General features: G+C 39.4%; 2 protein-coding genes across 3 annotated transcripts in view; both read right to left on the minus strand.

Moving 5' to 3' along the window:
- Nucleotides 1-1,944: 1,944 nt before the first annotated feature.
- Nucleotides 1,945-15,749, minus strand: ccm2 (CCM2 scaffold protein). 2 transcript variants are annotated; one of them, XM_006797169.3, is made up of 10 exons: nucleotides 15,360-15,749; nucleotides 8,256-8,432; nucleotides 7,855-7,938; nucleotides 6,815-6,998; nucleotides 6,522-6,658; nucleotides 6,056-6,191; nucleotides 5,792-5,849; nucleotides 5,556-5,682; nucleotides 5,288-5,426; nucleotides 1,945-3,209 (listed from the first exon to the last, which is right to left on the minus strand). In XM_006797169.3, the coding sequence occupies exons 1-10, from the start codon at nucleotides 15,387-15,389 to the stop codon at nucleotides 2,905-2,907; spliced, it is 1,377 nt and encodes a 458-aa protein (XP_006797232.1). In that variant the 5' UTR covers nucleotides 15,390-15,749; the 3' UTR covers nucleotides 1,945-2,904. The 2 variants fall into 2 exon arrangements, with proteins under 2 accessions (XP_006797232.1, XP_035766423.1); XM_035910530.2 differs by lacking the exon at nucleotides 15,360-15,749 and adding an exon at nucleotides 9,087-9,505.
- A 1,749-nt stretch (nucleotides 15,750-17,498) lies between these two features.
- Nucleotides 17,499-24,743, minus strand: part of xkr6b (XK related 6b) — a 76,186-nt gene continuing 68,941 nt past the window's right edge. The window contains exon 3 of the mRNA XM_006797168.3: nucleotides 17,499-24,523. Within this exon, the coding sequence (XP_006797231.1) occupies nucleotides 23,553-24,523 (971 nt within the window). The 3' untranslated portion in view covers nucleotides 17,499-23,552. The remainder of the gene's footprint in view (nucleotides 24,524-24,743) is intronic.

The raw sequence follows: 24,743 nt of genomic DNA on the forward strand, positions 1-24,743 counted from the left end.
CTTTGTGTAGGAGTGTCTGAGCACATCTCATCTCAAAGATTTACTGCTAGAGTGAGATGGTTTTAAACCACCACAGTTTGGAGAAGAATGTAGTTTTAACAGGACATATAGTCTTGGAAATTGATGGGTTACCCATCAAATTGACTGTCTTTGGATGCTGACTTACACAATGTGATGACAACAAGTCCTACTCGGTCACTTTGACTCTTTGTAAAAAAATTTCTTTAACAGATTTACTGGAAATATCTAGCAAGTAGTGACATTTTTAGTATCAACTGGTTCCAAAATAAGATCTAAAGCAGGTGGATTTGATGGCACATGATGAATTCAAAAGGATTTAAGTTTGACCACACTAATAAATCCATGGAGTGCTAAACTGATTCTGACTGTGCTGGTGTTTGGAAAATGGATTTTGAACTAAGGTATGAGTAAAACATAACCCGGAGCTTAAACATTCAGCAGTTTCCTTTGTGAAATATAAATTTTGGAAATGTTTTTTTTATTCTTTGGATTAGATTTAAGCAGCAGTTTCGGAACAGTACTCAGTGAGCTAATCAATCATTAATATAAAATATTAATATTTTTAAAAAGAGATGTGATCAAGCAGCCCCAAACTGAGAAGTGAAGGAGACTTTTTCATGTCTACAAACAAGCAGCTGCACACATCTCATCTTCTATATGTGACTCATGCAGTGTTGATGAGGAACTGCAGGAGCTTCTGTCATTGTGTGCAGTTAATTGGTAAACTCTTTATAAAACAGCATGGGATCTCTTAATGACTTAATTAGTCCAACTGATCTATTTAATAATTACTTGCTTCAGTGAGGTGCTGTACTGAGTAATTATCTGCTCGGTCCAAATTGGATTAAGATGAGAATTTATAGGCAGCCAATTAGTATTCCTCCAAGTACTGAGTCCAAGTACAGTTCAATTACATCAAAAGGGGATGTAAAAAAACAGCAGTTTACTCCCTTTCTGCATGACATCATAGCACAGCTATACAGCGAACACTTGTTAGGACACAAGACTGAATGTGTACTTGTTATATCCCTGTTTTGTTCAAAGAAAACAGTGTCTAAAGCCAAAGATATTATCTGAACCAAAGTGTAGTTTTACTATGGGTACCTCTACTCCAATCCCATAAATGACACAGAATGACTCCAGAGATTAACATAGTACGGTGCAGAAATCTTTAGCCACCCCACATTCATTTATATTTTAACGGGAAAATGTGAAATAGGTGCAGCAATTTATTGAAACGTGCAAGGAAATAGAGTAAGGAAAGACATTCAAAGCTCTTCTTTGGATGTTGGCCATCTCTTGTTACATTCTCTGTCAAGATGATCCAACACTGCTTCAATAATGTTGAGTTCCAGGCTCTGGGGAGGCCAATCCATGACTGATTTAACTAAAGAAATGTGAACAAATTGTGTTTTTGTGACAGGCTGCTCGTAACAAAGTGTCTAAAGATACAATTTATAAGATAGTTGGTTCTTTGGTAAGTTACTTGTTAAGTGGAGACAATACTGGTTCATCCCTTGAGTTGGGCATCTCTTTTTACACTTGAAGGATTTGTGGCTCAGTGTCGAGTAGCTTGAAGAACAAAGATATTCCTGTGAAAATGGTCAGGTTCAAGGACTGAGGGGTGAGAAAAGCAGAGTTAAAGTCTGCTGATGGGCTTTTACGGAACGGAATGTGCTCAACTCGTGCTGTCCTCAAAATTTCCCGTCCCCAAGACTCACAAAACTAATCCCTGACTTTGTGGGCATTCAGCAGCATCCAGCCTGGCTGCTTTGATGAAGCTCTGAATGAAATTCCACTGCAGCTTAGGTGCATCCAAGCAAATGATCATATTTGGACAACAAAACTTCCCCTTGTGTCAGTTCTTATGTATAGAGGTCAAATGAAGAGCTAGTGAACATTGATAACGCAGCAGACAGGTGGTAAGGGATAATACTATATTGTTTTTATGCAACATCAAGATGCGTGTAAATTTTGCAATAAGATACAATCAGTGTAAAATAGCTGTTATTTAATAACCATGTTTTGCTGAACAACTGTAGTTACAGTTCATAATTATCTGTCTGTGAGTGACAGACAGCAGGCAGCAGTACTGCAGTGTGAAGGCACAACATAACAAGATGACCTGCATGTGAAGAACGACTTTTTAAACGTTATAAATTTACATCAGCCATCAACTAACTGGCTTTGTCAAATACAGTCCTCACTCACTAAATGAATGAGAATTTGTTTTTACAGCATTTCATCGGTCAGTTTGAGTAAGGCAAAAATATGTAAATAAGTAAACAATGATAACAAATGATAGTGTAAAACAAAGTACACAAACCTTACTGGAAAAAAATGGCGCAAAATGTTACACACACCGTAACACACAATGTGAATGAAGAAAACCAAAGTTCTCTTTGTGGATGAAGCTGACTGATCTATAGCAAACACAAAAACAGCCCCAGGCTTCACCTTCTAAAATGTGTACACAGTCCTCTGATGGATTATCCACAATTTTCAAAATTACAGATTTCAAAGACTGAAGATATTCGCTACATTGCTCATAGCAGTGGCAGATACTGCCAATAAATGAGCACAAAACCAAAGTAAAAAATTTAAAATAAATCAGTCTATAAAACCAACAATCCAACCCACTGCGTTTCATCTACAGGGTCTGCATAAGTGCATTTGTTGACTTAATAGTAACAACTTAAGGCTTTCCTTGAGTGTGTAGGGACTATGGAACGTCCTCTTGACAATTAGAGGAAAATACAATAAATCAAATCTTAGGTCAGTGCTGAACGACCACCTTCATCTCATCCACTCACATCATGCCTGCTGGAGTGGCCATCAGTTCATGTCCACAGCTCCCCAAACTACCCCCCTCTGTTCCCCATGTCAAGGTGTCACTGGATCCTGGTCCATACTACAGCCGAGAGCTTCAATGTCATTGCTGATATCGGTGATCATACGGTCCCATTCATCCCCCTCAGAGGGCTCGTGGCCTTCGTCCGAGGCAACACTGTCACCACTTCCTCCTGCTGCTCCATTGCCATTGGTGGTGGAATCTGAGGCAGAGCTTGCTGTGCGCTTGTAACGACCAAAGCTGTCAGTGATGATGCCTCGGCCGTCCTTCACACCGATGGTCTCAAGGAAGTTTTCAAAGTGTTGGCTGTCCTTCTCTGGTATGAAGGGCCGCAGGCCTGCAAGAGGAAGAAAAAGCTGAATTACTGCACATTTTATTACATGAAGTATTTAAGTTACTTTAAAACACTGACAGGGACTAGAAAGAGAGACCATATTTCTTTATATTGGCTTCTCTTCATTTGCTCTGTTAAATCCAGAATTGAATTCAAAAATCCTTGAACTTGAATAATTAGGCTCCATCTTATCTTAATGACCTCATAGTACAGTCACTGGTATTGCCCCATCAGAGCTCTTGGACTGTGTGCTCACTTGTGGTTCCTAGAGTATTTAAAAGTAGAATGAGAGGCAGAGCCTTCAGTTTTCAGACCCCTCTTCTGTGGAACCAGCTTGAAATTTGGATTCAGCAGACAGACACAGTCTTCACTTTTAAGCTCAGGCTTAAAACTTTACTTTTTGCTAAAGCATATAGTTGGGGCTGGATCAGGTGACCCTGAATCCTCCCTTAGTTATGCTGCAATAGGCATAGGCTGCCGGGGATTCCCATGATGCAGTGAGTATTTCTTCTTCAGTCCTTGTTCTCACTCACTATGTATTAATAGACCTCTCTGCATTGAATCATTACTTGTTATTAATCTCTGCTTCTCTTCTACAGCATGTTTTTTTTATCCTGTCTTCCTTCTCTCACCCCAACCAGTTGCGGCTAATGGCCGCCCCTCCCTGAGCCTGGTTCTGTTGGAGGTTTCTTCCTGTTAAAAGGGAGTTTTTCCTTCCCACTGTCTCCAAAGTGCTTGCTCATAGGGGGTTGTATGATTGTTGGGTTTACTCTGTTGTATTATTGTAGGGTCTACCTTACAATATAAAGCACCTTGAGGTGACTGTTGTTGTGATTTGATGCTGTCTAAATAAAACTGTATTGAAAATTGAATTGAATACACAAGATCTGTTACACCTGTCTTAGGTCACACACACACACACACACACACACACACACACACACACACACACACACACACACACACACACACGCTCTACTTCAGTCCCACCATGCCCTGAGACCAGTCTATTGGCGTGTATGTCTGAGGTGTTGCTGTAGTCTTACATAAGCGCACCATCTGTGATCTGACTGTTCTTTGTGAAAATCTCGCCAGAAACAGGTACTAAGATGAGCACTCTAATAAGTGCTTGTTCCATTCATGTAGCAGCTCCCTGTCCTTAGCCAACAAAGCTGCAGGCTGTCCTCCAGGAGTGGGAAAAAAAAAATCCTGATACTTGCAGTCTATGTAAACACAGGTGACTGCTTGATACATGCCCACAGGAGGCAGTCCTTCCATTAAAGATCTCATTTCTTTTTTTTCATGTCACACTTTCCCCTTAAACCTAATAACTGGTTGTGCAACCTCTGGCAACAAGAACTGCAATCAAGCTTTTATGATAACTGGCATTAAGTCTTTCACATCACTTTGGAAGAATCTTGATCCACTCTCCTTTGCAGAATTGTTTTAATTAAGACAATTAGCCATGGGTTAGCCATTCAGAGGTAGCTTTTCTGGTATGCCCTGCTGCAAAACCCACGTGATCTCCTTCAGGATTTTCTAGTAGAGAGGGTTCCATCGATTACTGCAAGTCGTTGAGGTCTTGAAGCAGCAAAGCAGCCCCAGGCCATCACACAACCATGTTTGACTGTTGGTATGACGTTATTTTTACACCAGAGCTATTTTTGTCTATTAAAAATTTTTGATGATCTGAAACATCAAAGTGTGACAAATATGAAAAGAAAAAAAAAAGATGAGAAATCAGGAAGGGGGATACTTAAAACCACAAACTACTTTTTTCTTTTTACAAGTATATATGTACGTTCATACCATCAATATTAGAGTACCATAAAAAATATTGTTGCTTGAAGTTGGTATTTTACTTTTTAGTATATTTTCTGTGCTCTTCTCCAAGATGTACTATTTAAAATATTGCTGTAATTAGATCAGTGGATGTAACTACTGTTACATAAACTGTGACTACTATATTAATCGCACAGACACCTAAAAAGAATAACACATAGCAAACTAACTGCTAACACTTTACACTTGATGATATGAAGTTTAAAATAATTGAATCTTCAGTTGTTATGTGGGCTTACCGAGCAGAAGAAATTTCCTGCTGTCCCCATAAAGTTGTCGCAAATTAATGCAGAACTCATGAATGGAGGCACCGTTTCGGTATTCATGGAGCAAAGTAGCAAACTGCTGGATCTCCTGTGATGAGAGCTTTGTCCGCAGCTAGAAAGGGAGGGGGAAAATTAAAAAATAAAAACAAGAATGATTACAGTTTCGTATCAACATAGCTTTCAATATTCTTATTCTCACAAACAGAATTGGACAAAGAAAAGAGTGAAGCGAAAGCCATACTGTGGTCATGTAGTCCTGCAGCAGCTCTGCAGCTGTGGTGCTGAGCTCGCCTTCGCTTGCAGTTTTGGTTTGAGGAGATGCAGGAGTGGAAGCAGATGGAGAGCTTCCTTCTGTAACCAGGAACTGACTGAGAGACCGCAACACACTTAAGTGATGAGCAAAACTTTCACAGATGTGACAAAACTTTGAAAAGAAAAATGGAACTGCACTGTAGCTGGACTGAGCTGTGAACTCACAGTGGGCTGGGTTCCTCTTCAAAAGAGTCTTTAACATCTACTTTGCTCGAAGAGTCATCTTTAAAGTTAACAAAAGGAAATATTAACAGACTAACAATTGATGGAAAATCTTAAATTTCATTAGCTTAAAAAACTACAAAACAGCACCAACCTACATGTTATAAAAAACATTTTTTAAGCTTCTTATCAAGTAAACCAAATATTTAAAAGTCTGTTAATTTTCCCATCACTTTTGTCCATATGGAAAACAATTTTCTGCTTTACCACTGTACTGAGAAAGGTGTCTGGTTGGTGTAGTTGCGCCATCAAAAATGGCTCTGTCTAAGAAGTCGATGGTTGATTCTGTGTAAACAATCTGGAAAACCTGGCTAAGCAAAAGACACAACTCCTCGGCTGCTGCCTAAAAAAAAGAAAACGTAAGAATAATACAGTTAGTGCACAGTTTTTATCATGCAAAACACATCAAAACTAAAATGATCTCTTAGAGATTGATGAATGCATCATAAAAAAATTACAGTTTGTAGATTAACATACACTTGCTTCATCTTTTTAAATTACCAGGATATAAAAAAAATAAATAAATAAAAAAAGAAATCAGGGTTTTTGCTGGTTCCAATTCAGGTTCAACAGTGCTGCAGGTGGCTCGAAGCCAACACTTCAATTTAGATCTTTAAACCCAGTCTAGCATTTCAAAAGGAGCCTGTAGTTTGCCTCACATGCAAAATGTTACCTTATTATCAACCGCCAGCACAAGCAGACAGCAGACTTCAACAAGCACAGTTCCACTTTCTGACAAGGAGCTCCGAGTTTGAGACTTATTGAGATCAGGACATGAACTGGGACAGGGCGAGCCCCCTGACTCCTGGGCTGAAAAAAACAAACAAACAAACAAAAAAAAACAACCCACATTTAAAATGAACATATAGTCAAAACTTTACTTATTCAGTTTTTATGCATGAATCCTGATCCTTAATATCCATAATACTTTTAGCAAAAGTCAAACCTGAAAAGCTTTGTTTTTACCTGTTTTTATCACTACAAGGTGTAACGAGTCATCCCTGATGTAGGAGACAGCTGCAATATCGTGGATGGGCACTCTTAAAATGATGTCTTCTCCATCTCGCCATACCAGCTTGATGTTGTATGCTGACAAGCTCACGACTGCATCCTGCTCTGATGTCAGCTGGCCTGCCAACTGATGTGACTTCTGAAATACCGGGAGGGAAATATTTAAGAAATATGCTTTCATTTGTCACTTTGTGATATACAACTATTCACCACCCAGTTAGCACAAACATCTCATGTTAGATATGCAGACAAGCCTGCTGAAGTTCAAACCGAGCATTAGAATGGGGAAGAAAGGCGATATAAGTGACTAAATGTAACCCGAGTTTTCCAGAAACTGTTGACTTACTGGGATTTTTCCACACAACCATCTTTAGGATTTACAGAGAATGGTCTAAAAACTGGCAGTTCTCTGTATGACAAATGCTTTGTTGATGTCAAGTGGAAAATGTTCTGCCTGCTTTGAGTTCTTGGAAGGGAACAGTAACTCAAATAAGCACGTGTTAAAACCACGGTACGCAGAAGAGCATCTTTGAATGCACAACAAACCTTGAAGAAGTTGGGCTATAACAGCAGAGGACCACATTGGATACCACTCTTATCAGCTAAGAACGGGAAACTGAGGCTAGAATTCACACACACAACATATTGTAACATATTCTACTCAAATGGTCTCCAAAAATCACCAGATCTCAGTCCAATAGAGCACAGAAGATTTGCATTATGCACCAACTGTGTGCTGTCATGTCAAAATGGATCAAAATCTCTGAGGAATGTTTCCAGCACCTTGATGAATCTATGCCTTGAACAATTAAAGTAGTTCAAAAGGCAAAAAGGAGTCTAATCCAATTCTTGCAAGGTGTACTTAACATATTGTCCACTGAGTATATGTGAGTTATGTAGGAATAACTTTTCAACAGTTTTGAAATAAAAATCAGGAGACAGGGGGAGTAATCGCATTTAAAGATTCCAATAAATCCTCTTACTCGGGTACTTACTCTCGCATTGTCAATTAGCTGCAGGACCTCTGTCCTACTTGATGGGTTCAAGTATCCTGGAACTGATGTCAGCTGCCCCAAGTACTGAAAATGATAGAGGAAAAAAACCCACTTCATATTAGAGAAAGTTGCACCAAAATCTAAATTTAAAAAAAAGAAATTAAAAAGCAAAAAAAACAAGAAAAAAACAAAAAAACAAAACAAAAGACCAAACCTGATATAAGTGAACAAAACGACTAGAGCTTCAAAGAAAACATAAATGGTCTTAATAAGATCAGCTTTCAGGGTCAAAAGTTATTTTTGCACTTAAAGTCTCCTCCAGTAGTTTCTCACAGTTTAATGGCTCTATAGAATCTTAAGTATATGTGTGGGAGTTTAACATCTGTCCTTATCACACTCACTTTGACTTCCTTCTCAATGTAGTCATTGAGCAGGATGTCTGGGTCGATGCGGTGGTCAGGCTGAGAGAGTGAGAAGGTGTGGAGGGCCCTGCGCTCTGTGGCCTTCTCCTGGGCTTTCTTGTCCCTCCCCTTCTCTCCTTTCACGAAGACTCGCTTGAATGGAGAGACGATACCAGACTATTGAATAAAGAAAGAAAGAGCAAAGGTGAGTGAAGTAAGAGGACAGCAGTCTGTGTAACAGTAACTTGAACTCACCTTTTAAGTTTGAGTAAATACAAGTAGTAATTCCCTATAAGACCATATAAGAAAACATACATGTGTGACAATCTAACACTTGCAAGTGGAATTACGAGTTCAGTATGAAAAAGGGAAGCTACGTTAAATTTTGTTGACAGTTCTTCTCGCCTGGCCTATAATTTCTGCTGAGCCCGTTTCCCCTCACTGTTCTGCTAGTTCCAAAATAAGACACCACAGAATTACAAACCTCAATGTTGTGCAATACGTTATGCTACAATACTAACAAAAGCACATGTAAACAATACGTTTTGTGATTTTGATGACCTTTTTCAGGTTTCCTTAACTGGAGCATGCATCAAGACAGAAAAATCAATTTTCATTCTCTCTCAAACATCTTTGTTTTTAAGTCTGTTTATTTCACTTCATTCCTTTGTCTGCATATAGGTAGTACAACATTATGCACCAGTGTTGATCTCGTATATGTTTGAAACCCAAATACAGTTACTTAACATAAACTCACATACATAAACTCAACATAAAAAGTTTTCAAAAGCATAAAAAAAGCGTGTAAAAATAATAATAATAAAATCATACCTCGTTCTCCATGAACCCGCACTTCGGGGATACGCCTATGCAACAAGCTCGCAGCCTGGCCACAAATGCTCAGACACTGCCTAAACTAAAGATCACCTGATGCCTCCACTCACATGCAATGACAGCTGCCAACTGGCGAGAGACACTCAGTATAGCACACGGGGTATAGATGTCAGGGGTGTGTTCCCCACAAAGGAAGGGAAGTGTCTCTGACTTTATACTCAAGCACAAGAACAGGAAGGAGACCAACCACAGCTTCCTGCAATGACACGTGTATTGATGCTTTGAATATTTAGACACTTCTCTGCAGGAAACTTGTCATGTAGTTTTGAGAACTGTTTGGCAGATGCTGAATGCAATTTTAGTAAATGTGATTCAAAGGTACAATTTTACTTCAAAACTAATAACATTTCAATGCGATTGCTTGTTTCTATCACAGTCACAGGACTCTGCAAGACTCTGAAAGCACATTTATACATACTGCTGCTAAACCACAGAATTAGACAACTTTGTCTCTTTCTCCTCATCTAACCACAGCTATGACATCTGCAACGCTGTTTACAGTGCAGATTTCAGAAGGTGAAAAGTGCAGGCAATGTAAAGACAGATGTTCATTTTTTTTAATAAAACAGGCAAATGATAAATAGTAAAAACTGGTCTCTGCGACAATAAAAGCAAATCAAGAGCAGACATTTATAAGTTTGCAAACACCATCTACAACAGAAGGACTACTTTAGTCATTTCTAGTTCCCAAATTTGTAGCTAGAATTTGTTTTAACAGATTTCTATATCTTTTCTTGTGATCTGAGAAGATAATGTCATTAATTTCATTATATGAGTTTGTTGCTTTTGTAGAATTTCAGTGACAGTTGTGTTTTTTTTCCTCATATGTGCCTGTGTGTGAGAGTGTGTGTGTATGTATGGAGGTATGTGAGTGTATGTATGTCTTTGCTAATTGAAGTTAAGCATTTCTGCCATAGTCCCTGGCAGAAATAAGTAATTAAAGGAAAAATCAATTACGGAGTCAGTTACATGCTGGTAAAGGAGGACTTTAAAGAACTGGTTAAGAAGAACTGGGTTGGGCAATTGGACGAATATATCGACTATTGACGATAGGCTGAGCCCATCAGATCATCGTTTTTACAAGGGCGATTTATTTATTCATTTGCTCATGACTAAGTTTGGTAATAACGATGGAGTTAACAGAAGCAGTCAACGGAAAATAATAATAATAATAGCACTGTTTTAGCAACATGCTTTTTCATCTGCGAGCCTCAGAGTGTGCCCAAATGCTTTTTAATGGAGCTGCATTAACACTGACAGCCTTAATTTTTTGGGGGAAAATTAGTTCGCCCACAACATGTTGTGTTATAAACACGCAAATCAGTCCATGCTACATTGCTCCACCCATCAAAAAGTCTGCGCATGTGCGAATATGTCGCCCATCGTCGATTATTGTTGGAAAATTTTTACATATCGCCCAACCCTATTAAAAGGCTGACCCAAGAAACAACATTCCAGGTAAAATATAATTTTCAGTTTCATATTTGACAATATTGTGCAGACTCAGATTAAGTTACAAAGCTAGTTATTATTATAGCGATTGAAAATGTGACGTCATTCCGGGGTAAAACCACAAAGGATTCTGGGAACGAGTGGCAAGCGGTACTAGCGCACGCAGGCTTTCACATGAAAACAGTCACACAGCGATAAAAAGAAACACAAAAAAATGGCACCCTCTATCAACTGGGGTCATACCGAGTTTAAAGCTGCTACCACAGCGAGATTTGATCGGTTAAGAGAGAGAGCGCGATATCAAAACAGCCACGAAACGTCCTGCATATATGTGCCCAAGGGTTGTATTGAAGCAATCAAGTGATGAATAACTGTTTTCCAGTATGTTGTTTTGCAATGTTTTTTGGGGTTTTTTTGCATTGTTGATTTGTTTTTTTACCGAAGCAGCTAATAAAGCATAATGGAATACAATTTTGCGTCTTTCCTGTAAGATTCTATAATAGAATGAGACAATAATGCCAGTTATAAATAAAGACAATGAATTGAATGAATTACAAAACACTCATTTGATTTCTATTAGATCTGAAAATGTTGTGTAATACTACAACCTGAAACGACAAATAGATTGTGTTGGCCTGTACAGGAGGTAAAGGAAAAAAAATGTAACAAAAGCTGTGAAATGGAATAGTCCAAATCACCAAAGTAAACTGGACTTGGGCTTGTTGCAGGGATCTGAAGTTAATAAACATCTTGTGAGTGTATGCACTAAAACTTAGGACCATATAATAATAAATATGTGCGTGATGAAAGTTGGGCAGCACGCTAACGTCCTTACTCCATTCTGTATGCTCGTATGGGTCTGGCCCTTTAACTCAGCGGTCCCCAACCCCCGGGCCTCGGACCGGTACGTGAGTCGTTTGGTACCGGGCCGCGAGAGTTGAGGCTCAGGAGTGAAATGTATGGTTTTCAGGGTTTTTATCGGTTTTCAGCGTTATTTTGTTATCGTTTTTATCGTTAACTCTGTTTTCCTGGGTCTTTTCACGTGTGTTATGAATAAATCTTCTTTTTTTCGGTACCGGTACTAGTTTTATTTTGTTGTATTTATCCACGACACCTTAAAGGCTGGTCCGTGAAAATATTGTCGGGCATAAACCGGTCCGTGGCGCAAAAAAGGTTGGGACCGCTGCTTTAACTCCTTTGATTTTTTTCCTCATACTTTTTTTTTGCCTTTTCGTCACATCTGTCTTTGTACGGACCTGCCATGTTCTCCGTTGTTTTGTACATAACTGTTTTTGGGGCAAATAAAATGCCAGCAGGGATTAAAACCGCAGAATTAATGGTTACCGGTGCTGGAAATACTAGCGCTTGCTGCAGTGTTTTGATTTTGTTGCCACTCGTACCCAACATGCAATGCGCGAAAGTCACGTGGGTGTGTCAATCTCTATAGTTAAGCATTAAGCAGTTATGTTATTTTTTTACTGAAAATCTCCAAGGAACACACTACCTAGGCTACGTTTATGCTTTACCATTGACTTATGCTGTTCGTATTCTTGCACTTTAATGCTGCTGCTGGTGACTTGTGGTAATAACAGTCACACTTTGAAAGGGTTAGTCTGTCATCGGTGACACTTGAAAAGGATGGAAATCCCCTTGATTTTGTTTGCGCCAATAAATAAATGCTGCTATCGGTGAGCTGCAGTCACTGATTCAATGTTATTCAGCATCTTGTTTTCTATATAATCAGAAATATCATCACAAATTTTCTTGAAATATTATAACAATATTTTGATGCCATCTCACCCACTCCCAACTGTGCCACTCAAAAACTCATGTTACAAACCTGGCTTTTTTATATCTATGCTAAGAAATATCAGCACATAACAGACAAACTAAATGCAAATTTAAAAGCCATACATTCACTCACACAGACACACATACGTGTGTGTGTGTTAATGTATGTTGTCTCTTACGTGCTGATATTTCTTAGCCTTCAGTCACTATAGAACTCGAGCTCCATCACCCACTGCATTATTTAATAGTATGCATCTATTGAAGTACATTAACATTTTATGGCCTTTTCTTGTGAAATGTGAGACTATAGTTGACCCCAGTAAATGGCCACAAGCTGATGTGTTTTTTTATTCATAAAATACATATAAATGAAGAAACTGCATAGTTTCTGTGGGGTGTGACAATAATGAGTATAGATAAAACTTTCACATTTACTTCAAAACAATGCGAGAAAACCTAGATCAGCTGTAAGAGAAGCCAGTATTCTCAATTTACTGAGACCTATTCAGAAACGCGGCCTAAGAATAACAATTAAATCTTACAAATAATCATTCACAGTAAAGTATTCAAGAACATTACCATATACAGTTGTAGGAAAAGGTTCGAGGACCCTTGAGGTTCACTAGAATTTCTGCATGAAATATTCATAAAAGAAGGTGTAATCTTCTTCATTGTGTCCCCTTTAGGGTCCAATCTGACACTTCTGTCAAACCTGACTTATTCTAATATTCTTATTCTCTGACAACTTAAAAATAATGCAAGTATTTCATTTTTAACTTTTCAATTGCAACTTTGAAAAAAAAAAGTCTCTGCATAAAGATTCTTTAACTTTGCATTAAAAGATGCCATCTATGAGCCAATAAGAACTTAATGACATGTTGAAATCAGAAAGGAAACGAAATGAGTTTGGTGCTCAGTTGGCTAGCATGAGGGTATTGAAATGCGCCATTTTTTATTTATTTATTTTTTTTTCCAATTTGTATTCAATCATTCATTTTTTCATTGAAAAGATGCCACTCTTTTAAGCATCGTCTTGTCACAGAATGCATTACATTTGATTTAATCATACTTGCGGAGACAGTTACATTACTAATTGTACATTTTAAAACTAATTATAATTATGGTTTTAAATGGTTAACTTAATTATAAGTTAACCATTTATAATTACTTGAAAATCTGATTTCACATTTTGTAAAAAAGAACCTAATGTTTCCAAAGAAAAATAAGTTTGTAGAATTAAAAGGTTTATCTGCATTTCACTTGTTCAAAAGCTATACACTTGACAGGGTTCAAGACTATAGATTTAAAATACATATAGGGTGTGTGTCATAATCATATGCGAGTAAGACTTATTCCACATGTAATTTTTGCGATGTGGACTGCAAAAACCTGAAAACATATCTCAAAACTGGTCAGAATCCATAAAGAAATGTATAATTCTAAGGGGATGAAACAGCAGTTCATCCAATCAGGGATGACAGAAACTCAAAACAATGCGTATTCACACTATAATGTTCCTCTAAGGCACATACCGGTAATTTTTAGCCAAGACTTTGCTTGCAGAATACCTGCCTTAATGCCTCACTATCTGCCAAATATACTAACAAGGAGGATCCATTAATGAATCAGTCAGAAGAATAATAGCAACACTTTATCGACTTAGGCAACTGAGCTTTTCCATAAAATAAATCTCAGCCAAATGTAAGCCACAGTCAGCACCAAGTGGTACAAACAGGAACTGCACAACTCATGTTTACATTTTTAAAACCCTAGTAACATTGCACCACATGGTAAATAGGTGATCAGCTGTTTGAACACTGTCCACTCATAATGCAGATTTGCAATGAGAAGTAAAAGGAACTTCCACATAATGACAATCCAAAATTGTGGTTAAAAAGCATCCTACTGGAGTCTGTACAATCATTAGTGATCAGATATTTTGGGTGTAAGGTTCAGTGGAAATTATGTCTTATCGTGCTATGTGCACATTCTGGTATGTTATCATTGCTGGAAAACCATGTCCTTGAGAAAACAAACCATCTAGATTATCATTGGACTTCTTCCCAAATATCCCCTTGCATCAAGAGGAAGCTGAATTAGATAGGAAGATGCATTCATGTCCCTTTCGTGGAAAAAACAACTGAATGACTAACACAATCATAACAAAGCGTCAGACATCTCAGTTTTCATTATGCTTCTTTTTCATGTCCTGCCATCCCGTTTCTTCCTGTTCCAGCCAACAGAACAGGAGCAATAGCCCTCCCCGTGTCTTCTCTAATGAACAGGATAAAAGGAGTGTCTCCCAAACAACTGTCTGCTGCGTGTGTTTACTGTAACGACCTGCCTCCATATCAAACGGAAGCATGTACTGTATCAGTGTATCACTGTGTGAGGGCAGGTTTGTTGGCACGACCAAGCGGTGCTTCTTCCTTTTAGAATGACTGACACTGATAACAGCTGCCTTTGACAGCAGACCCATGCCTGCCATATCAACGAGCTATTACTTTGGGAAACTCGGTTGTGCTTTCCTCAGCTTTTTGGTGAACAATATCACTGAGGTATACCAGCATCAAGCTCGCTGTTTAAAGCCCAATATCCAATAATTTATTCGCCTAATTGTTAATACACCATATTTTCCATAACGAACATCCACTACATTTAAGCGCACGAAAATATAAAGCGAGCAAATCCTTTACAACTTCCCAAACTTTACTTGTTTCTTACTATAATCCTTTCGGTACGTTGCACATTTTATTCTTTTATAAGTGACGCCGGCTGATTGAAAGCACAGTCTATCAGTCCGAGTCGTATTGGGATTGATTCCCGGGTTCGCTAGCCAGCTAACGTAAGCTAAACTTTACTTGATAGTTTGCTACTTATCTTAGCCAGTTACCAGCTCAGCTAGCTTAGCTAATAAGGTAGCAGGTAGTCAACCTGCTATAAAAGTGCGCAAATTGTCCAACTTACCTTTTTTACTTTTTTCACATCATCCTCCATTTCTATGGGAAGAATTTCATCTTCATATTCACTTCAGCTTATAGACCCAGGTGAGACGTGAAGGTTTTAGCCAAGCACTCATCTAAGACCAGTTAGCTTGCTAGCCTAGCTTAGCCAAGCCTAGCATTGGCAAAGTGATGCCCGATTTTGAGCTGATACCAAAACGCCATGCTAATTCTTGTGTAACTCTTCAACCATTAGAAAAAATCCCGGTGCTCCACCATTGTGGAAAAAATGAAGCCGATTCCGTGCAGTTTAAACAGTCAAAGAAATAGTTTGTGAAGAAGACAAACTCCAACAAAACAGTCAAAACTTTTCAACCGTGCCGCCATTTTGGGCGTTTAACTGTAATCCAGGCCCAGCATGCCTCGCTTTGCTTTGCACAAACCAAAACAGGGCAGCTGTTGTGCTTTACAGCTGTCAATGCTGCCGGCTGATGGAAGAAACCAACTTCACGAACGGAGTAATTTGCTATTAACTGCAGTGAAAAATGAATAATGGAAACACATAATCTCAGCTCAGCTTAGAGGGTGTTTTATATAACTGGTAGGTTTCTTCATTGTTTTAATGCTTTACGTTTACTGCTTCATATATTACTCCTCTTTGCCCGGGATTTATTAAATTGTTTAAAATCGAGTTTGAGCCTTCTTTGTCAAAAACAAATCTCACTGGATTTTTAAACAATAGCCTACTGACGTGAAGTCATCAGAGATTAGATTGACTAACAGCTGATGACTCTGAGAGCTTTTAGTTATCCGAGTGCGGACATGGGGTGGAGGTGAGTGTCAGGGGTGATTTGTCACGTAGCCTTAAGACCTGCTATGATGCATCGTTTACAGAGGCAGAGGTGTAGGTTGCAGAGTTAAAGATGCTAAATTTTTTTGCTGTGAGTGATGAAGAGGAGCAGGATTAGAAAGGATTATATCAGAGGGACAGCTCAATGGTGGTACTTAGGCTCTGTTTTCCCAAACACGTGAACAAAGCAGGTGAAGACTACTCTTTGCTGTATGTTATTTCACACTTTGAGGAACTGGTCATCAGTGATTTGTTTCTCTAATTAAATTTTCATCTGTTTCTTCTCTTTGACCCTCACTGTGCAGAATTATGTATGTATTAAGAGTGTTAAACAACTGTAAATCAAACATTTCTGTGTGCACAGAGTTAAAGCTGTATACCTGTGCATGAGCTATGTCTTCATGCTACAGGCAAATTACACAAGTGTCTGTGAATGGACTGTCATTCATGTAGGAAACGTCTTGACTCCAGTAGTTTAATATTTACATATTGATCGATTTTGGGGGTTTTAAAATGAAACATTTAAAATGACTGAATTTATTTAGAAACCTAGAGGATTTAGAGAGTTTCTGTGAAGAGGAGTGGGCCAGAATTCCCCCTGAGTGACCAGCTATACAAGAAACGTCTTACCGCCATCCTTCCCAAAAAGGGTTTCCCCACCAAGTAAGCCATGTTTTGCTTAGCTCCTTAAGGGAAACTCAAGGTTGATGTGATTTTGCACAATATAAACAAAATGGAATTGAATTGCTTGGGGATCAAATACTTATTTAACTCAATAACATACAAATCAATTTTTAACTTTTTTGTAATGTGTTTTTTTTTCTGGAGTGTTAGTTGATATTTTGTGTATCTCCTTAAAAATTAGAGACTGTTCACTCATTTATAAGTGAGCTAACTTACAAATTCCACTTCCGCTCCCTCTCTCTAGTTTTTTACCAGTTGTCTTTAACAGTCTATGTTCAAATATGAAAATACACTTACTTAATTCAGTTGCAGTGGATCTGCAAAACTAGTGCATTTTGTCTTGTATTCTGGAGAGCCAATGTGTGTGTGTGTGTGTGTGTGTGTGTGTGTGCATGTGTGTGCAGGGTTTAAACAAGCTCAACTAAAGGATGTACATTTCTATTGTGAAGCCTTTCTCGAACATACAGTTGTGCTTACTTTTACTTACTAATCCCAACCTATGTGGGTCACGTTCAGAAACAGCTGTTCCCTTCTTACCCCAGCTGGTAAAAAAGTCCGACTGCAGTCACAGTCATCTGACAAAAATGTGAGACATGCATGTGGAGACATTACCGATATATAGTGCACTTTCAAATACTATATTTATTTTTCTCTTCTGGGATGAACAGTCTGATATATGAATCTACAGTAAGGCTTAACATTACATTTTCAGCATAATATTTCTCTTTTCATCTATAAACCAAAACATACAAAAAAAACTTTAGCACCATATGTTATTAATAATATTCATATTGTTCCCAAAAATAGGGCGTAGGTACAATACTGGACATCAGTTTTGCTTCTTTTGTTTTTTTTTTAAAGAATGGGGATTCCATGAAACAATTTACTTACATTTTATATTTAACAACAACAAAGAAATCATTCCTTATATGTACTCAATCACAACATGGGTCGTATGGGTCCACTTTCATAAACATGCTACATTTGTAGCAATTTTTGAGTACTAACATTGTGCCAACTTTTTGGAATACCCCGGATATACCATATAGCCTACGGAGTATCCTGATAGATTTGTGAAATACACCAACAAGCTAACACAACCTATAAATTGATTGAATATAAACAAAGCAATATTTCCCAACACCTTTGATAACGATTCCAAAAAATCAGCAGCAATTAATATGACAACCATAGTCGCTTCGTTGGAATATCAAATCCATTTTCAAACAAAATATTACAGCCAATTCTACAATAACAACAAAAATAGATACACACAGATTAAGGACATATAGATGACAGGAATTTACAACACAGCAATCACGTTCTATATATATATATTTTACCCAAATTCCATTAGCAGAAGTACATTTGTGCTCCTGTGTATTTGCTAAAAAGATGCATTTTGTCATCTGCCATTTTCATTCTGTCCGAAAAGAAAAAATCCTAGTGCAGACTGAATTATAGTAAAACAAAAACGTACCGTATGCGGAACCCAGTAGAATAAATCTTATATGAGCAGTAGAGTAACTATTGGGTTTTTTTTGTGCAGACTGGGAAATCAAAATGGCACCACTGAGAGCTGAGTTCTGCTGTAAACTGTGTGGATTTGAGGTGCTGGCTGTAGAGCATTTTGAGACTGCACGTTTGTGGTATGCAGGATCTCTCAGTCAACTGGAAGGCTAAAGCCAAAGAGTGGACTCTTAGTCCACAGCGGTAGCACCTTTTTAAATGTATTTATTCAGCACCAGGTTATGAACAAAAACGTAAAGAAGGAATAAAAGTTTTTTTTAAAAAAGAAAACAAAAATGCACCGTTTTTTAACATCTGAACATTCTACCCCTGTGGTCAAACGGATGGTCATGACACAAAGGTATAGACTCGAACCAGGTCAAACACTACAATGGCCTGTTGCTACACATTAATGCAAAAATCAGAGGGTTTCTTGTGCAGTCGAGAGCACTTGCATGCTAAATGCTGAGGGTCACCTCACGATGAGTCATAAAGGCATGCTGGGAGGTGGTAGAAAATCCAGAAAATGAGGTTATTCAAAAGAGAAGCAGTGATTGGGCCTGTTTTGTGATCATTCCATAGTAAGAAGACGTAACAACTGATTTTTTGCGCTTTTTGTCATCAGTTTCTTCCACGTCGTATTCTAAACGCAGGCATTTTTGTTTTGGCTAGAGGACATATTGTTCACACAAGACACAGAAAACGACACAGAAAGTTTACGCCTTAGCACTACAAATCATTCATAACTGCAAGACAGAAGAAGATGTAAAGGCATAGACGAAAGTACAAAAACAATCATTGGCCAAATCTTTCGGTAACTTGGCTGGTTATCTGCGACCGTGACTCTCCATCAAACACTTCAGAACTAACGCTTTTAAACGGACTATTAACTGTTATATTGTTACTCGCCGAATCAGGTGGGGTTGGCGTCATACTCGAAAAGATGAGGAAACCTGGGTTCAAGTACAGAAGATGTTCAGTATTGCCTTACTTTTTCTCCTGTGTCTTTGACATAACCAATTACTGGGTTTCACACAATACCCATCACTTGATTCTGTCACACAGTAAAGTCCAGGTGTAACACCATAATGAGGAAACAGCGCAGTCCTCGAGATGACATCTTAGATGAAACTGTAAGACTAAATAGCACTGTCAACGGAGGTGTTAGCTCACAGAATTGGGAACCTGGCTTGATCTGGTTTAGGGTGGGAAAGGGGTCACAGACAGGAAGAATATTGTTTGGCGTTATCATCTTGGTGGGTGTGCTGGCACATGAAACAAGTAAAGAAAGACATTGGCATTTGTTGTTTGCGGACCTGGCTGCCATGGCTGGTTCGAAGCACCCAAAGTAACAAGGCACAACAAGGACTGAGAAGAGCAAGCTTTGCTGTTCAAATCCTCTTGCTGTGTTTTGTGGCTCTCGGACGATGTGGTGTTTGGAAGGTAACCTAACAGAAACTGTCCTGTGCGAGGGATTTCTCTGTGACCTTGTTTATGGTATAAAGTGTGGCAGCCTGAATGCTACACGAAGTAGTATACTTCCTACTCCCGCTTAAACCTGTGTGTAGCTTAGCTCTTGAAACCCGTGTTTAATTGAAAGAAAACAAGAAAAATACATAAAACGTAAAATCTGCTTATTATCTGGCTTCTAGCTAATCATTGTTACTAGTCACAGATTGTGACAAAGTGGTGATTGCTCTGTAGAAATATTTAAAATATACTGCATGTTCTATAAAAATCCAGAATTGTACATATAGACTCTTTGTAATTACTTTAACTGTCATTACTAGGGATGCACCAACGTAATGAACACTGGTATCAGTAGCAACTAATATCGGCATATCTGCAAAAAGAATTATCTTTACCAGTTGGAGTGGTCAATATTCATCTGTTCTGTAATGACTAAGTGAAAAAAATTTGCAAGTATAGATATCTTTGACTCTCTGGCGTAAAAGTGATAATAAATAACAACAACGTGGAAAACATTGGTTTCGGCATTAACGATCAGTGCATCCCTAGCCATTATTATGCTTATTTTAATGACACGGTTACGCAGGCGTAAATATTCTGCGTCACGCGTCAAGCACCACTAAATGAAATGCAGCCCAGTTGTACATAATCTTGTTTTTGACTCTATATAATACTGTCATTCCACACACAACCACACATGCACACAAAAATGAATGAGTCACAGTGTATTTGCACCTGATTTGGACATGTGTCCACCTCTGGAAAAGGTCAGCAGTGTTTAGAAAGGATGCACTATATGCCAGGCAGCCAACTACCACAAAAAACTGCCCCTACGCCCGTTAATCACAATGAATAAGCATTTCCACGAAGGAAATGAATAAATAAAAATGTGCAACCCATAATTTAGTGGTACAGTCCCAGCCGAGGAGTCGTCTAGGATGCAGTATGTTAAGGAAAAAAAATGGAGACCCTTGAGGACATGCCTGGAGATGAGAACTGCATTGAGACACCCCTGAGTCAGCTGGTTCAGTGGTCTTGTTTTTTTGGTCCTGAGGAACCCCTGTATTGGCTGTTTTAAGTGTTTTTTTAATTGTTTTTTAGATTTTTTTTAGTTTAACAATATTTATTATTCATTATTTACTTATTAATGAACTATTAACATGGCTGTTCATTCACTACAACATAGAGGAACTATACTCTGGCTACTGTGGTAAACAGTGAACAAGTTGGTTATTTGCATACACATGTATATCTATACATATGGTGTGTCGGATGTTTGCTCCAGCCTAGCTGACCCAACAGCTCTCAATTACTCAGGGCTGAACATCGCTTTTACGCTGAAGGGTAGCAGACCCTGGATTTTGAAGCTCTTGGCCTTGGCAGTGTACCTCATTGCATGTTCTCATGTCAGGATCTCAGTTTGTTTCAGCCTCAACTACGCTGTTCAGTTACCAGAGAGTGTGAGAGTGTTTTCACGGGAGCGCACCAAGGCCCAGCACCGCAGAGACGGGGAAGAGGGCGAAGCAGCAACCGAGGATGGAGCCGAACAATCGGCAGGAGAACAGAATCGTGGGAAAGGGCTGGGGACGCACGCATGCACCCAGGACCGTTCAAGCATACTTGATAACACTTCAGTACACGCTGGGCCAAACATTCACCTTTTCATACAATCATTCAAGGAATCATACGTAACTCCAGTCAGGCCCTTTGCCACGATCTGCCCTCGTGTTCTTTTCCAACCCTGGCAAAAACCCTCTTTCACCTTTAGCCCTGAGTCACATGGTGTCTGCCTTTTACAGTACGATGTTAGCAGGCACGTGAGGCCACAGCAAAGCAGAAAGCCAGTGAGCCAGGGAGAAAAAGGAATCTCTGTGTTACGTAGAGCTCTTGGGCATCCCTTGTTGGGTGCATTTGTACTAATGCCTCATACTAAAGTCATGCCAAACACTACAATGTAAAAAACACACATTATATACGTATTCAGATGAGTCATCGAGTAAATAGATACAATTGAAGTATGAAAAGCATTCTTTTTTTTTTCTCATGAATTGTAGCCCTCTCTAGAAATGTTAGTCGAGCTCCTTTGACTTCGAAGGATCACTGCGTTCACTTCTTCGAGTGAATTCAGTGTCTTCCCTTGGGTATCGGTTTTGGAGAGCTCCTGCAGATTCAGCAGGAGATGTATTTAAGTGTATAATTGCTGTACAGCAGGCCTTTAGATGGCACACGTTTCGCACAGACTCATTCAACTGGTTCAAGGGGGGAAGGGCAGAATAAATTGGAAAGACAGTACTGTAAGATACGATTTGGCTTTGTTTCAACTGCGATATAGCAGGTGTCAGCACAGTTGCCCTGTACACCCATATAAGAGCATCATCTCTTTTAGGGCACACTGATGTTGAGGAGAATATACCTTTTAACATGGCGATGTTAAAAAAGTGTGTGTGGCAAAATATAAAGCTATGTCAGTAACTATCAATGTGGACACAAATATGCACTGAAGTATAATAGCACAGAAATATCTTCTCAGACCTCTTTTTCCCCCCCCAATAACTTACTACAGGGCTTTGCAGCCAATAAGTGTGTATTACCTAAACCATTTTTTTTAAATATAAAAACAACATAGGGAGGTTGAAAAAGGATTCAAAAGGGAATGGTGGAGGATTCCTTGAAGGCTGTCTCTGCACTTTGCTCCTTCACTCTTTGTTAAACACCTCTAATCTTTTTTGTGTTTGGAATGTTTTTCATATGATTTTCTACTTCCTCACAAATTTAGAAAACGTTGTGCTCATTTCTACTACAGTCCCTTCATTGTGTTTTGTTATCTCAAGTGCTGTCACAACCATATGGGGAAAAAATACAATTATAAGTTAAGGCATGCTGTTGGAGCTTGCCTCCACTGGAGGGCAGTCTGTACTATAAAAATGGATTGTGTGGGTAAAACTGATTGAAGGTCAGTGTGCTTTTTTTTCCTTCCATGCAGGCTGTAGTTTCGATTTGAAATTTGTAACAAAAGTGGCATAGCCGGGACGCTCTTGTGCCATATAGGCTTGCCGAAGGGAGATATATTCAGAACTGTGTCCTTTGGAAAAAATTATGATTGTGTGCATTGTTAGAATTTACAGAATCATTAAAGGAATTTTAGGCTAAGGACTTCGTAAACATTATCATATAGTTCAATGAGTTACATAAAGAATGGTGGTAAATGTGGGCATATGCAAAGACCTGCCCCCTCTCCTCCATCATTCCCAGCAGGCTTTGCGCAAGTCCCGGGGACATACAGTATGCCCTTCACAAGTATTCACAGGTTCAATCACCAATACAGTATAATGCATTAAACACATTTCATAATGAAACATTCATATGTTATCTACACTCTCATACATAATCCCCCTCTACCAGTGCAGAGGGATTTGTTTATATCACATAACATATTTTAGGTTCATAATTTTCTCTCTGTACTGTATGTTTATTTCCAAAAATAAATCATGACTGTGTGTTTAGACTGTCTTAACAGATTTCCGGTTGACAAAACACACATCTCCTGCAGGAAATTGAGTGACCACGGATGAGAGAAGGAAAGAGTCGAAATGCGGGATGGAAAGAGATCACATCTGGAGAGAAGGAAAGGGGAGAAGTGAAAGAAAATAAGAGCATGTTTATCATAATGTGGACGAGGGGATGACAGAGCTGTGGGAGAAGCCTTCAGAGGGAGGATTCATACTGCAGGAGTTCATAAAGAAGTGGACCGTCCCTGTACCTGATGCCCACCGCATTAGGGCTGACATACTGTAGCACATTTATGGTCCTGCGCAGGCGTCGATCCACAAAGTGTGCATCCCAGGCTGGGTAACGTTTTCTGGGCATGTCTATCTTGATGAGTGGACCCTCAGGTCGGATGGGCCTACCAGCTGCATCCACAGGCTCTGTGGACCTCACCTGGAAAACTGGAAGGCAGGTGTCTGTGGCTGTTTCGTCTGACTCCACATGTTCCCCTGCCAGACCCCGTGTTGGAGTGGCCTGGGAGCCACGGGGCCCTGGTGTGGGAGCCATCGGCTCAGCTTCAGGGGGTAACGGAAGGCCCCACAACAACTCAGCACAGCAGGAGCTGGCCAGCACCCTCAGTCGGGGGCCCATGGGGTGTAGGACCCCGTAGTAGAGAACCATACAGGCCACACCTGAGGCAAAGCACAGGAAGACGCCGCAGAGGGCAAAAGAGGCATAGGCGTCAGTGGTGGCTGGGTCGCGATACGCATACCAAAGGGAGCTGAGGATGGCATTTTCTAACAGTACTACTGTGTAATAGGCCACCATTCTGTACCGTGTCCGGCCCTCTCGTACATTGAACCAACAGAAGACATAGACCACGGCCACCACCATGTTGAACAGTACCTCCTCCCACTTGGACATGCAGAAATCAGTGCCGCCATGGATGACCCAGAAAGCCATGGCACACCAATGGAGCACCACAAAAATGCCAAAGTAGATGTGGAAAACAGAGGCAAAGAGGGCAAAGGAGAGCACCCGTGAAGAGATGGTAAAAAGGCGCCAGAACAGATGCACCAGGGCACCTCTGTAACTCATGCTCTTCTTGTCGTCACGTGAATCACGCAGAAGCTTGTGGTAAGAGGCTAGCACCCATGCCAGGGACAGGAGGGAGGACACGGCAGAAAGACCTAGAGAAAATGAAAGGAGAGAGGAAACAAAAGCAGAGGAAAGCTAAGAATTAAAAAGATACTGGTTCTAAAAACATCCGAGAGAAGTTTCCAGTTTCATCTTTAAGCATGAATCATAACCTGAAGATTTATGGTTTTATCCTGGACTTGCTGCTGTTCCTAGCAAACAGTATGTTTTATTACATCCAAAGCAATCCATCACATTTTTTCAAAGGCATAT

The sequence above is a fragment of the Neolamprologus brichardi genome, chromosome 15, assembly GCF_056152115.1.
Source record: "Neolamprologus brichardi isolate AB-2024 chromosome 15, ASM5615211v1, whole genome shotgun sequence".
Taxonomy (NCBI): Eukaryota; Metazoa; Chordata; class Actinopteri; order Cichliformes; family Cichlidae; genus Neolamprologus; species Neolamprologus brichardi.

Excerpts from the sequence above, each read along its gene's own strand:
- ccm2 (XM_006797169.3), bottom strand. The coding sequence starts at position 15,389 with ATGGAGGATGATGTGAAAAAAGTAAAAAAG. Across the intron at positions 8,433-15,359 it reads ATGTGAAAAAAGTAAAAAAG|TCTGGTATCGTCTCTCCATT; the intron begins GTAAGTTGGACA and ends TTTATTCAATAG. Across the intron at positions 5,850-6,055 it reads ACACCTTTCTCAGTACAGTG|ATGACTCTTCGAGCAAAGTA; the intron begins GTAAAGCAGAAA and ends TTAACTTTAAAG.